Here is a 14,037-nt window from a genome sequence, read left to right on the forward strand (position 1 = left end):
TTACCACACAATTCTACATCCACTAGTTCAATGACCGGACACCTAGATTTGTATGAAAATGTATTTGTTTCATGCATATGCTTGACTTTAAATTTAGTAAGATCATTTCAACACAAGTTTTACATTTCTGATTTTTCAAATTTCAATGGGTACATTTTATATTTTACATTCAAATATGCATTCTGATTTTGAGATAGGCTCTGTTGCTCAAGCATTATACTCCATATGATAAGTTTATAATCCAACAAAGCTTCACATTAACCAGAATTACTTAGCAACCTACACTACATGTACCCAGGTAAACCAGATCTTTGAAATATTTGCCCTCTAAATAACCATCAGTTGCCTTGAAATTTTTCATGGTAGAGCCTAATAATGCATCCTGTAACGTTAAACATAATTTAAGCACAAAATCTTTGAAAATCCTTATACCACTTCTACTATTAAAATAAAATATGGAGAATATACCTATCTTATATCTCCTTAGTCTGTATCTGGACCACATGGGAAATAAAAGGTTACTTTCCATTCTAACTATGGTTCTTCAAGAGTTGGGATGTGCCGCCTCCCACGTCCTCACTACATCCATGGACCTTATTTGGCACCAATTTTTTCCAGTGCTAAAGTCATCCTTGAGTGCCCATCTTTAGAAATTAAGATGACTCTGTATATTCACAGGTTAGATAGCTAATCTGATGTTGATCTAGGCATATTAGGACTCTTTGGTGATGAAGACAAGGAGCCTCTGCTGCCTATTGGTGCAGGTTCAGGTTGTGAAGGCCCCACACACTGAGCAGCACTCACAGGAAGGAGCTTCCCCCCAAGCAGAACAAATAGTAGATACACACATACATCTGAGAACATGGAGCAAGACTAGACACCACTTGATTCTCTCCTTCTTATCCAAGACTTGGAGGCATGGATGGCCAGCACCAAATGGTCTGATGACTTTAGGTCCAGAAAAAAAAAAGTCCAACACCACAAATTACCTGCCAGTTACTATCCAACTAACAAACAAACAGTTTAGCTGTAGAAATTAAGGGACTTTTGTATCAAACACCCCAGAAGTAGCTCCAGACATGAAGAAATGGTCTCTATATCTCTGGTTGGCTGGTTAGGGCCATATGACTGTTTTATAACATTGCCAGAGAGACTACTTGTGTGGCTCCAGCAGGCGCTGTTTTTCCCTGAAGCTCAGTGGCACCAGAGGACAAAACAAACAAACAAAATGTTAAGTACATTAGAAGCCGGAAGCCTGCCAAACAGTCAGTGGGTCCACTGGATGACTGAGGTGCTAAAGGAGTACTCAAGGAAGACAAGAAGTTGCAGAGAAGCTAAATGAATTCTTTGCATCAGTCCTTCACTGCAGAGATTGTGAGGGAGATTCCCATGCATGAACCATTCTTTTTCAGTGACAAATCTGAGGAACTGTCCCACACTGAGGTATTGATAGAGGGTGTTTTGGAACCAATTAATAAATTAAACAGTAAGAGAAGGTTACTCACCTTGTACAGTAACTGAGGTTCTTCGAGATGTGGGTCCCTGGGGGTATTCCCCCAAGAAGGAACTCAAATATGAAATTGGAGAACTACTAGCTGTGATATGTAACTTATTATGTAAATCAGCCTCTATACCAGATGACTGGAAGATAGCTAATGTAATGCTGATTTTAAAAAAGGGTCCAGGGTGATCCTGGCAATTGCATGCTGGTAAGCCTAACTTCAGAACCAGGCAAATTGGTTGAAACTATAGTAAAGAACAGAATTATCAGACACATAAATGAGCACGTTTTGTTGGGGAAAAGTCAATGCTGCTATTGTGAAGAAAAATCAAAAAATTCTTTGAGGAGGTCAACAAACATGGATAAGGGTGATCAGGTGCATATAGTGTACTTGGACCATCAATTCTCTTAAGTAAAGTAAGCAATAATGGGATAAGAGCCTCTCATGGATCAGTAACTGGTTAAAAGACAGGAAACAAAGGATAGGAATAAATGGTCAATTTTCAGAAGAGAGAGAGGTAAATAGCAGACTCCCACAAGGATCTATATTGGGAACAGCGCTGTTCAACATATTCATAAATGAACTGGGAAAAGGGATAAACAGTGAGGTGACAAAGTTTGCAGATGATACATAATTACTCAAGATAGTTAAGTCCAAAGATGATTCAGAAGAGTTACACAGGGATCTCACAAAACCGGGTGACTGGGCAACAAAACAGCAGATGAAATTCAAGGTTGAGAAATGCAAAGTAATACACATTGGAAAACACAATTCCAACATACATACAAAAAATGATGGGGTCTAAATTAGCTGTTACCACTCAAGAAAAATATCTTGGAGTCATTGTGGATAGTCTTCTGAAAACATTCACTCAATGTGAAGCAGCAGTAAAAAAAGCTAATATAATGTATCATAATGAACCATTAGGAAAGGGATAGATAATAAGATACTAAATATCATAATGCTGCTATATAAATCCTTGGTATGCCCACACATTGAATACTGGGTGCAGTTTTGGTCACCCCAACCAAAACAAGAAATACTAGAATTCAAAAAGATACAGAGAAAGGCAACAAAAATGATTAGGTTATGGAACAGTTTCCATATGAGAACAAATTAAAAAGACTGAGACTGTTTAGCTTGGAAAGGAGATGACTAAAGAGCAATATGATAGAAGTCTATGAAATCATGAATGGTATGGAAAAAGTGAACAAGGAAGTGTCATTTACCCCTGCACATAACACCAGAACCAGGGATCATCCAATGTAATTAACAGGCAGCAGGTTTCAAACAAACAAAAGGAAGCATTTGTGCACACAATGAACAGTCAGCCTGTGGAGCTCGTTTCCAGGGATGTTGTGAGGCCAAAACTACAAGTGGGTTGAAAAAGAACTAGGTATGTTCATGGAGGATAGGTCCATCAATGGCTATTAGCCAGAAAGTCAGGGTCACACCCCATGCTCTGGATATCCCAAAGCCTCTGAATGCCAGAAGCTGGGACTGGATGACAAGGGATGAATCATTCAATAATTGCCTTGTTCTGTTCATTCCCTCTGAGGCATCTGGCATTGGCCACTGTAGGAAGATAGGATACTGGACTAGATATACCATTGGTCTGATCCAGTATGGCCGTTCTTATGATATTATACCATAGAAGAGAATATGCTGAGGCCACCTCAAAGAAGCAACTTTCTTCTTATCTTTTTCAATTAACTCTTTTGGCACTGACAAGTCCAGAATTCTGCTGTTAGCACTACTCTACTGCAAAATGCATTTGCAACCATACTGGAAAATTGGTTCTGAAGAACTAAGACGTATATTTTCTGCAAAGTTCCACAGCAGGGAAAAAATACTTGAAAAATTCCATGTGTTGGAGATAATGAAAAATGAGCTACTCTCCTTTCTCAGATGTATAGATTTAGTAGTGGAGGAAAGCAGGTGTGTGGACTGACCCACACAGAGTGCAAGATACCTTGGGAATATAATGCCCCAATCCCACAGATCTTGGTCATATTCACTTAGTAGAAATCTCTCTGCACACCTCCCATCCTTCCCCTGCCAAGAACTGGCAGCATGACTGGCATTACTGCCATTAGCTCCCAGCAGTTTGCCACATAAATTAAGGTGTGTGGCTATGAAAGAGAACCTCTGTCCCATTCTGGCCAACTAGATTCCTTCCATAATGTAGATTTGAAAACAAATATTGTAGCCACGTAGGAGGTGATGGGGGAAGCATCCCAAGCAGCAGATAGCATCACTCCTGGAAGTGGTGAGAAGGCTGCTAACAGCTCTGCAAGCAGACAAGTGATGAACAGGGAATTCAGTGATCAAAGTTGGTTTAAACTGAGCTCCTCAGCAGTGCTCCCAATGCTCACCTTCTCCTCCCTCTCCCAACTCTGTGCTCCAGATTGCCCCCTCCACATTCCCCCAGCATTCCCCCAGCTGCCTGAAATCCATGCAGGAGAGAGCAAAGGTGCTTTTATCAACCCCTCCCCTACAAATGCCTATGTCATCACTAGGGAGGAGGATGTGTGTTTCTCTTTTGATTCTTCCAAGCTGCCTCCTATTTCTCTTGGGGAGCACAGGTGCACCTTTGCAGAATCCCCCATCCAGATGTCTATCCTATTTCTGGTGGTGATTATCCTCCATCCAAAATTCTTTTTGGGGGGAGCCACAAACATTCCTCTTTCTTCCTATCCCACCAGTCTTTCTTGTGGTGGCTGCTCCATGTATCAGAGTCTGGCTCGTCATGCTGATTCACATGTGGCTGGTGCTGTGGCTGGCCCCTGGCCCCTTAATGAGAAAGCACAAACCCACCTACGTAAAGGATAGACCATTTTCTTGGGGTGAGGAGAGGGGGAGAGAGAGAGAAGATGAAGAGAGAAGAAGAGCAAAGCCACTAAAAATCCAAAATTAATGTTTTTTAAAGACATGATTGGCCATTTATTCCCTGGCCCTCACTTTTTTAAACTCCAGAGAGTAGGAGGACTTTTGGCTAGTAGTAGTGAGTGTTTGGAAGGCACTGGTTTACTGGTAAACAGTTACAGATCTTTAAGTACAATTAACACTCAGTGTGCTGGACTCAGCTGAAAAGAGAGACAGAGAGAGTAGAAGGGAAGGAAGATCCTTTGCCCAAACCAACAACAGAGTGTGGCAGGTGAGCACAGCCTGTACTATTCTGTTGCAAAGCTCAGAAATCCAGCCATAGTGAACAAGAAAGCAATTCATCAAAAGCCACACTCCAAACTGAACTACAATATTTGTGTGAAAGCACGAACTGATCACTAATGACACAGAAAAACAGCAAACACAACATTGGGGAGACATCAAAAAAGAAAGCATCATGAGGTTGTTTATTCACATACACAGGCACTGGGGACTGGGATGGCACAGCATGTGCTGGGCAACAGAGCACAGAGGAAAGGAACAGAATAGAAAAACTGCCATGATACCAGATGGATGACATCAGTGACAGGAAAGAGGAGAGAATGAAAGAAAAGAAACTACAGGTCAGATGTCACAGTAACATGTAGCTCATCTGAATGTTGATTCTCTGCCATTAGCAGGAGGGGAAAAGGAGAATTAATGGCATTAAGCAAATATCAGTAAAATTAGCGCTAGGAGAAAGAAGACATTTACAAGCTCAGAAAATATTTGGATGAAATGACTATTTCTATCTGGTGGAAAGTTGCTCATTCATATCGCATTTATTCTCTGTCACAAAAGGATCACAAATTTAAAAATCTCACATCAAAGAGGCAAAGGATTAAATGACAATTCTGTCACCACTGACATTACTGATATGCAATGCACATACAAAGATAAAAGCAATCATGTACTTCTCAGAGAGACAAAACTCTGTTGGATTGCTAGATTAGTAAACTTCCTTTTCAAACTAGTGGATTAAACTCACCATCTGTTCAGCAAAATTATTGTGCTCTACTTGTTTCATATTTTAAATAAGTTAAAGCAAATCTTTAGAATCTGGAGGGATATGGATGAGCAGGATGGGGGTAGGGGTGGGATGTAAGAGAGAGAGAGAGAGAGAGAGAGAGAGAAAGAGAGAGAGCTGACCTTAAATGTAACTTCTCTTTTATCAACAAAGCTCACACTATGACTTTGTAAAACTCATACATTGAGTTACATTGACTAAAAGAACTCTGCTGGAATCCAGAGTTGGAAGACACCTGCAGTTCCTGGAATCCAGAGTTGGAAGACACCTACTAGGCCATCTAGTCCATTTCCCTAACAGTGCAGGATGGTTCTCTATCAGACGTTTTCTAATGTTCTGTCCTGTCTAATGTTAAATATGCCTAGTGATAGAACTTCTAGCATTTCCCTAGGAATATTATTCTGCAGGCAAATACAGCAAGCCTAACAGGTGGGACAGTCTACCGACATTTACCCTTTCTACATTACACCTCTTCATTCTTGGTCTTGTTCCCTTGTTGTATAATCTAAATCAGGGGTTCTCAAACTTCATTGCACTGTGGCCAAAGCTTGAGCCCACCTCAGCCCCACCGTCTGCCCAGGGGAGGAGGAGAGGCAAAACTGAAGCCCAAGCCCCACCACGCTGGGGTGGGGAAGCCAAAATCCAAGGGCTTCAGCCCCAGCTTTGTCAATTTGTCAGTATCTTTCTGGTAATGTCATGTCCATAATGAAAGGCCAGGTTCCAGGTGTGGTTGCATCAGAGCTGTAAAGAGAGACGATTACCTCCCTATTTTGAGATATGCTGGTTTTGTTTATTCTACCTCAAGCTGCATTGGCCTTTTGGCTGCCATATCACACTGCTTACTTATGATGAAGTTACCATTCACTTTCACTATTACATTTCATTTGGTATCAAGGCTTTGAAGGTTTCTCCCTCCAAGGGAATGGCTGTATTTTCAATTATTTTCCCCCAGTATAAATGTTTCTTGGTTTAAGTTGAATCTTATTTTATTATACTCTACCCATGTGAAAGGAAGGATGGTCCAGTGGTTAGGATACTAGTACAGGACTTTTGAGAATTGGGTTCAATTCCCTGCTCCACTACAACATCCTGTGTGATCTTAAACAAGTCACTTTGCCTCTCTGTGCCTCTATTCCACACTTGTAACATAAGAATAAATAGTGCTTCCCAACTTTAGAGGGATTTCATCAGGATAAATACATTCAAGAGTGGAAGGCACAGAGGCCTGGTCTACACTACGCGTTTAAACCGAATTTAGCAGAGTTAAACCGATTTAACCCTGCACCTGTCCACACAACGGAGCCCTTTATATGGATATAAAGGGCTCTTAAAACCAATTTCTGTACTCCTCCCCAATGAGGGGAGTAGCGCTGAAATTGGTATTGCCATGGCGGATTAGGGTTAGTGTGGCCGCAATTCGACGGTATTGGCCTCTGGGCGGTATCCTACAGTGCATCATTGTGACCGCTCTGGAAAGCCGTCTGAACTCGGATGCACTGGCCAGGTAGACAGGAAAAACCCTGCGAACTTTTGAATTTCATTTCCTGTTTGGCCAGTGTGGAGAGCTCACCAGCACAGGTGACCACGCAGAGCTCATCAGCACAGGTAACAATGCAGTCTCCTGAGAATTGAAAAAGAGCTCCAGCATGGACCGCACGGGAGGTACTGGATCTGATCGCTGTATGGGGAGAGGATTCCGTGCTAACAGAACTCTGTTCCAAAAGACACAATGAAAAAACATTTGAAAAAATTTCCAAGGCCATGATGCAGAGAGGTCACACCAGGGACTCAGTACAGTGCCGTGTGAAAGTTAAGGAGCTCAGACAAGCCTACCAGAAAACCAAAGAAGCAAACGGAAGGTCCGGGGCAGGGCCGAAAACATGCCACTTCTACGCTGAGCTGCATGCAATTCTAGTGGGGTCCGCCTCCACTACCCCACCCCTGTCCGTGGATTCCGAGGTGGTAATCTCAGCCATGGTTGAGGAGTCTGCGGATGGGGAAGATGAGGAGGAGGAAGAGGAGGACGGGCTTGCAGAGAGCACACAGCACTCCGTTCTCCCCAACAGCCAGGAGCTTTTTCTCACCCTGACGGAATTACTCTCCCAGCCCTCCCAAGCCACTATCCCACACAATGAAGCCATGGAAGGGACCTCTGGTGAATGTAACTTTGTAAATATAAAACATGGTTTAAAAGCAAGCGTTTTTTAATGATTAATTTGCCCTGAGGACTTGGGATGCATTCGCGGCCAGTACAGTTACTGGAAAAGTCTGTTAACATGTCTGGGGATGGAACGGAAATCCTCCAGGGCCATCTCCATGAAGCTCTCCTGGAGGTACTCCAAAAGCCTTTGCAGAAGGTTTCTGGGCAGTCTTATTCCGTCCTCCATGATAGGACACTTGACCACGCCATGCATGTAGCAAGTAATCTGGTATTGCATGACAAAGCCTAGCTGCATATGGTCCCGGTGTTTGCTGGCATTCAAGCAACATCCATTCTTTATCTCGCTGTGTTATCCTCAGGAGAGTGATATCATTCATGGTAACCTGGTTGAAATTCAGGAATTTAATTAAGGGGACAGAGATGGCCATTCCTACTGGGCTGTTTGCCTGTTGCTTAAAAGAAATCCTTCCTTGCAGGTAGCCAAGCAGGGGGAAGGGCGAGGGAGGTGATTGGCGCTGAGCTTTTTCGCGTTTGGCTAGCAGGGATCTTCCCTGCTACCAGCCATGCGGTGGGGGGGAGGGGTGTTTAGCAGTGATCTTCCATGATATCAGCCACGCGGTGGGGGGAGGGGTAAAGCGATCATCCCAGAGAATTGGATGGGGCGGTGGTTTCTGCTGCTGCATGTTAACAGGAAAGAAGCAGCACTGAACAGGCTTTGCTTGCTATTTGGTAAAGGAGGGCGCTGGATATATGAAGGCTGCAGAAGCCGAAAGACAAATGGCTTACCATGGCCGCATGCAAGCCGAATTCTGCTGCCCGGACCTGCGTCTGTGAGATCTCTAACACCAGAGCCGCAGGCACTCAATATTAAGATGCAAAATGCGACCTTGTAGTGAAATCACATGTGCTATGTAAGGTGAATAGTGTTGTTCACCGTGAAAGAGTATAAGCATTATTCTGTAAAATGTATCTTTTTAAATACTTCTCTCCCTTTTTTCCCTCCCTCATGCAGCTGCAAATTTTTCAAGCCTCCCTACTCCATCCCGAAGGCTATCTCAGATAAGGCGACAGAAAAAAAAGACGCGAGACGAAATGTTCTTGGAAATCATGGAAGTGACCCGCAATGAAAGAGCTCATCTGAATGAGTGGAAGGATGTGGTACCAAATTACAGGAAAGATGCCAGTGAACGTGAGGACAGGAGGGACGCTCGAGATGAGAGGTGGCGGCAGGAAGATCAGAGATGTAGGCAGGAAGATCAGCGGTGGCGGGATGCAACTCTGGGGCTGCTGCGTGATCAAACTGACATGCTCCGGCATCTGGTGGAGCTTCAGGAACAGCAGCAGGATCACAGAGTGCCGCTGCAGCCCCTGTATAACCACCCTCACCCCTCACCATGTTCCACATCCTCCTCACCCAGATGTGTAAGAACACGTGGGGGGAGGCTCCGTGCACCCGCCCACTCCACCCCCATGGACAGCCCAACCAAAAGGCTGTCATTATTTTGAAATTTTTTTAGTGGCCTTTTCCTTCCCTCCTATCCTCCTCCCAAACTACACCCGGGCTACCTTGTCAGTTCTCTCCCTCTTTTTATAATGAATTAATAAAGAATACATGATTTTTAAACAATAGTGACTTTATTTCCTTAAGCAAGCTGTAATCAAAGGGGGAGGGTGGGTTGCTTACAGGGAATGAGTCAATCAAGGGGGGGGAGGTTCATCAAGGAGAAACAAACACAGCAGTCATACCATACTCTGGCCCGTGATGAAACTCGTTTTCAAAGCTTCTCCGATGCGCACCGCTTCCTGGTGTGCTCTTCTAATCGCCCTGGTGTCTGGCTGCGCGTAATCAGCGGCCAGGTGATTTGCCTCAACCTCCCACCCCGCCATAAAGGTCTCCCCCTTACTCTCACAGAGATTGTGGAGCACACAGCAAGCAACAACAACAAAGGGGACATTGGTTTGGCTGAGGTCTGAGCGAGTCAGTAATGTGTGCCAGCGTTCCTTTAAACGGCCAAAGGCACTTTCTTCTACTATCATTCTGCACTTGCTCAGCCTATAGTTGAATAACTCTTGACTACTGTCCAGGCTGCCTGTGTATGGCTTCATGAGCCATGGCATCAAAGGGTAGGCTGGGTCCCCCAGGATAACTACAGGCAATTCAACATCCCCAACTGTTATTTTCTGGTCTGGGAAGTAACTCGCTGCAGCCATTTAAACAGAGTAGTGTTCCTGAAGACGCGAGCGTCATGAACCCTTCCTGGCCATCCCACGTGGATGTTGGTGAAACGTCCCTTGTGATCCACCAGTGCTTGCAGCACCATTGAAAAGTACCCCTTGCGGTTTATGTACTGGGTGCCCTGGTGCTCTGGTGCCAAGACAGGGATATGGGTTCCATCTATCGCCCCACCACAGTTAGGGAATCCCATTGCAGCAAAGCCATCCACTATGACCTGCACATTTCCCAGAGTCACCACCTTTCGTAGCAGCAGCTTAATGATTGCTTTGGCTACTTGCATCACAGCAGCCCCCACAGTAGATTTTCCCACTCCAAATTGATTCCCGACTGACCGGTAGCTGTCTGGTGTTGCAAGCTTCCAGAGGGCTATTGCCACTCGCTTCTCTACTGTGAGGGCTGCTCTCATCTTGGTATTCTGGCGTTTCAGGGCAGGGGAATGCAAGTCACAAAGTTCCATGAAAGTGCCCTTACGCATGCGAAAGTTTCGCAGCCACTGGGAATCGTCCCAAACCTGCAAAGCTATGCGGTCCCACCAGTCTGTGATTGTTTCCCGGGCCCAAAATCGGCGTTCAATGGCTAGAACCTGCCCCATTACCAAAAGGATCTCCAAAGCGCAGGGGCCCGCGGTTTGAGAGAATTCTGTGTCCATGTCCTCATCACTCTCGTCACCGCGCTGCCGTAACCGCCTCCTCCTCGCCTGGTTTTGGAGGTCCTGGTTCAGCATAGACTGCACAATAATGTGCGAGGTGTTTACAATGTCCATGATTGCTGTCTTGAGCTCAGCAGGGTCCATGCTTGCTGTGCTATGGCGTTTGCACAGTTCACCCAGGAAAAAAAGCACGAAACGGTTGTCTGCTGCTTTCACGGAGGGAGGGGTGAGGCTGTACCCAGAACCACCCGCGACAATGTTTTTTACCCCATCAGGCACTGGGATCTCAACCCAGAATTCCAAAGGGCGAGGGAGACTGCGGGAACTATGGGATAGCTATGGGATAGCTACCCACAGTGCAACGCCCCAGAAATCGACACCAGCCTCGGTACATGGACGCACACCGCCGAATTAATGTGCTTAGTGTGGCCGCGTGCACTCAACTTTATACAATCTGTTTTAAAAAACCGGTTTCTGTAAAATCGGAATAATCCCATAGTGTAGACATACCCTGAGATGCTACACTGCTGGGGGCCAGATAAGTACCTTGGATAGATTTACTTATATTATTCCTTTACCCTCTTGGTGTTTATGACTTGAGTCAGTTTAGTTTTACTTGAAAGTTTTAATGTGACGTTTACCATCTGAATCATTACTGAACATGTTTTTTTTAAAAAGGGGATAGGATGTTACACAGGACCCAGTAGCACGCCTGTAAGCACATCTCCAAAACTGAATGTTTGTCATTTACTGTATCATAGTCCAGTCTTCCAGACAATAGGTTTCAATCCAGGTGATAGTGTTCATAGCAAAGGTGATCTGAATTAATTTTGATCGCACTGTTTCCTTAGATACTGCATCTAAGGCTTAACTAACATCCAATTATGTTTCATTTACCACTTTTTTTCATCCACTTATTTTGTAATTATATTCAAAATAAGAATGAAATCCAATTGGTTTAGTAAGATCTAATATTCATGCTGACTGTTTGTTTCAGATGTTTAGTGATTTTTTTTCTATCTACATTTATTCTATTGTTTCACTGGGGTGAGAGGTTACATTTAAAAGACAGTAATCGCCAGGATCACTTTTCTTCCTCTTTCACAAGATTAATAATACATGTGTTTTTCCATCAATCTTCCATTAACTTTGTAGTATTATTCTAACAAAAGGATTATCTAAAAACAAAAACAAACAAAAAACTGCTGTTCATAAGACACAAATGGAAAATTACAGTATAAAGTAAAAGAAGAATTTGCATTTGCAAAGAGCTTCTTCCTCCATAAGTTTCAAAGTGCTTCATAAAGACAGGTAAAACACTATTATATTTATTTTACAGAGAGGGTAACAGCAAAGTTAAATAATGTACCCTAAGTCACAGCAAAACATTTTAGCTTGATTTTTTTCTTGTGTGTGTTCAGTTCTGTTTTTCTGACAGCACCCATGCAAAACTTCTTCTTTTGTTAATCAACATACAGAAATAATTATTAAAATTTTGGTGTCATTTCAGTCAAACTAGATAAAAAAATAAATCCAAATGGAAATATGATCTACTCTTTATTATTACTCCCTCAGCTAAACAACTGTAGACCCCTGATCAATGGAGCAAACTTTCCATTCCCAGGAGAAAGGCACTTTCTGCGTCATGGTCCAAAATGTGAGGGAGAAAGGCATTTCCTTGAATCATCAGGAATCATAAAAGATGTCTCATCAAAAGCTGATAAGGAAAAACTGTTGCTGGCTAAAAGGAAGGAGATGACAGAGCGTTTCAACTTGCCAACAGATCAGGAATAGACAGTAATGACAAATGGACATAGGGTTAAAACCCCAAAGACGGAGTGTGGACTTATCAGAGGTTGACCTTATCTACCTTTGACAGGTGTTTCAGAGGCCTATCTCTTTGTCAGTTTGGCAACATTTATACAGCTTGCCATACCAATAAAGTTTCACTGAAAGGTACAGGATCTCTACATTCAATCATAACATCAGAACCTATTTCAATTTCTGCCCAGATGTCTTCTTGTCTTTTCATATGCAGATCTGGTGGTCAAAAGCAGCTATCAGATCCATGATTAAGACATACATGTTATGTCTTATGCTGAGGCCTACTGGTCTATACTTGATTTGCCGTCATCATAAGATCAATATCTTTGTGTGTGCGCGTGTGTGTGTTTGAAAAAGAGAGATGGCGAGCATATAGGAAAAGAAAGATTGTTTTCCATACCCATTCAGTTTTTATCACCTCTTCTAGGAATGCCTTCAAGAGATACAGATAATAAAGATTCTGTCAGTACTAACTTGGGCCAGATTGTTTCTGGTACCTTAGTCTAGTGAAAGGCTCCATAGCTCATTATCAGTCCTCAAAGGCATCCAGTTCCTCAATTTTAATACATTAAATACAAGCACATTAGTTTAATATATTTTGTATTCAAAACATTCATATTGCTGGAGATTTGAATTCAAGGACATAACCAATTTAAAGGAATTTAATTAGCATGATCGTTCAAAGAACCAGAATAGAAAAACATAACAATTACAGAACATAATTATATAAGCCTCACTCTCTACACATAGGGTCACATATAAAACAATGTCTGCTGTTGTTTCATGATGCTAAAAAAAGAGCTTTTACAATTCCCCAAGCAAACTGATCCACTACTTCCTCTGGCAAGTCAGACCCGAATACAAACATGCATACATATAGCAGTATTTTTTCATATCACCTCAGCTGCTACATATAATCCATATTTAACAAATTTGCATCAGATACAACTTATTTTGACATTTATTAATTTGTTTCTGTACTGTATTCGTCCCAGAAGTGCCTTGTATTTCAAACTACTCAAAACTATTATCCTACCAATTCAAAAGAAAGCAGTTTCTGCCACTCTCATATGACACTGCTGTATTTCTCTTCCCTCTTTCTCTTTTTCTGAGGGGACTATACTGTTGTTGCTGCTATATGCATTGTCAACATTCTGATTATATTATAGCCTTTCACCTTTCTTATAAGTCATTAAAACAATCCAGTCTTAGTACTGACAGAGCCTTTAGGATAGGAGTACTGTTTAATGACTTATGTGAAATAACTTGAGGAGCTCTTCTAGTTCCTCATGGATAGGTTTCCATATAAAAAACCCACTGTAACAGTTGGCACTAACTGGTACCCTTCAAGCATCCAGTGCCTTCATCTCCTTGCAAGTCCTACTAACATTCATACATAATCCCAGCATTGTAAAGAGTTCAACGCCCTTTTAAAGGGGGATTATTATATAACTCCACTACACAGCTTCAGTATGAAGATAGCGGTCACCAGTTCCTGCCTTCTCTTTCTGATTGAAGACAAGGCAAGGACCATTGCAGCAATGATTGCTGGTGAAGCGCAGAAGAGGAGCTGACAAGTGGTGTCGCAGAAGACCACATGCTGGGACATTGCAATAGGGAAGTGGAATTTCACCCTGCTGCCTCTTTCTAAGATCCAGATGGGAGAGGACCACCAGAGTCTCAACACTGATTTGTGTTTGGGGGTATCAAGGT

At 42.9% G+C, this 14,037-nt stretch overlaps 1 protein-coding gene across 12 annotated transcripts in view; it reads right to left on the reverse strand.

The window, feature by feature from the left end:
- NEK10 (NIMA related kinase 10) overlaps positions 1-14,037 on the reverse strand; it is a 160,234-nt gene that overhangs the window by 75,515 nt on the left and 70,682 nt on the right. Inside the window, exon 24 of one of the 12 annotated variants that reach the window (XM_039527076.1) lies at positions 11,468-11,678. The exons of the other annotated variants lie outside the window; for them this stretch is intronic. Within the exon in view, the coding sequence (XP_039383010.1) occupies position 11,678 (1 nt within the window). The 3' untranslated portion in view covers positions 11,468-11,677. Of the gene's footprint in view, positions 1-11,467; positions 11,679-14,037 lie in introns of those variants that run through there. 12 annotated transcript variants of the gene reach the window in all.

The sequence above is a fragment of the Mauremys reevesii genome, linkage group 2 (genome assembly GCF_016161935.1).
Source record: "Mauremys reevesii isolate NIE-2019 linkage group 2, ASM1616193v1, whole genome shotgun sequence".
NCBI lineage: Eukaryota > Metazoa > Chordata > Testudines > Geoemydidae > Mauremys > Mauremys reevesii.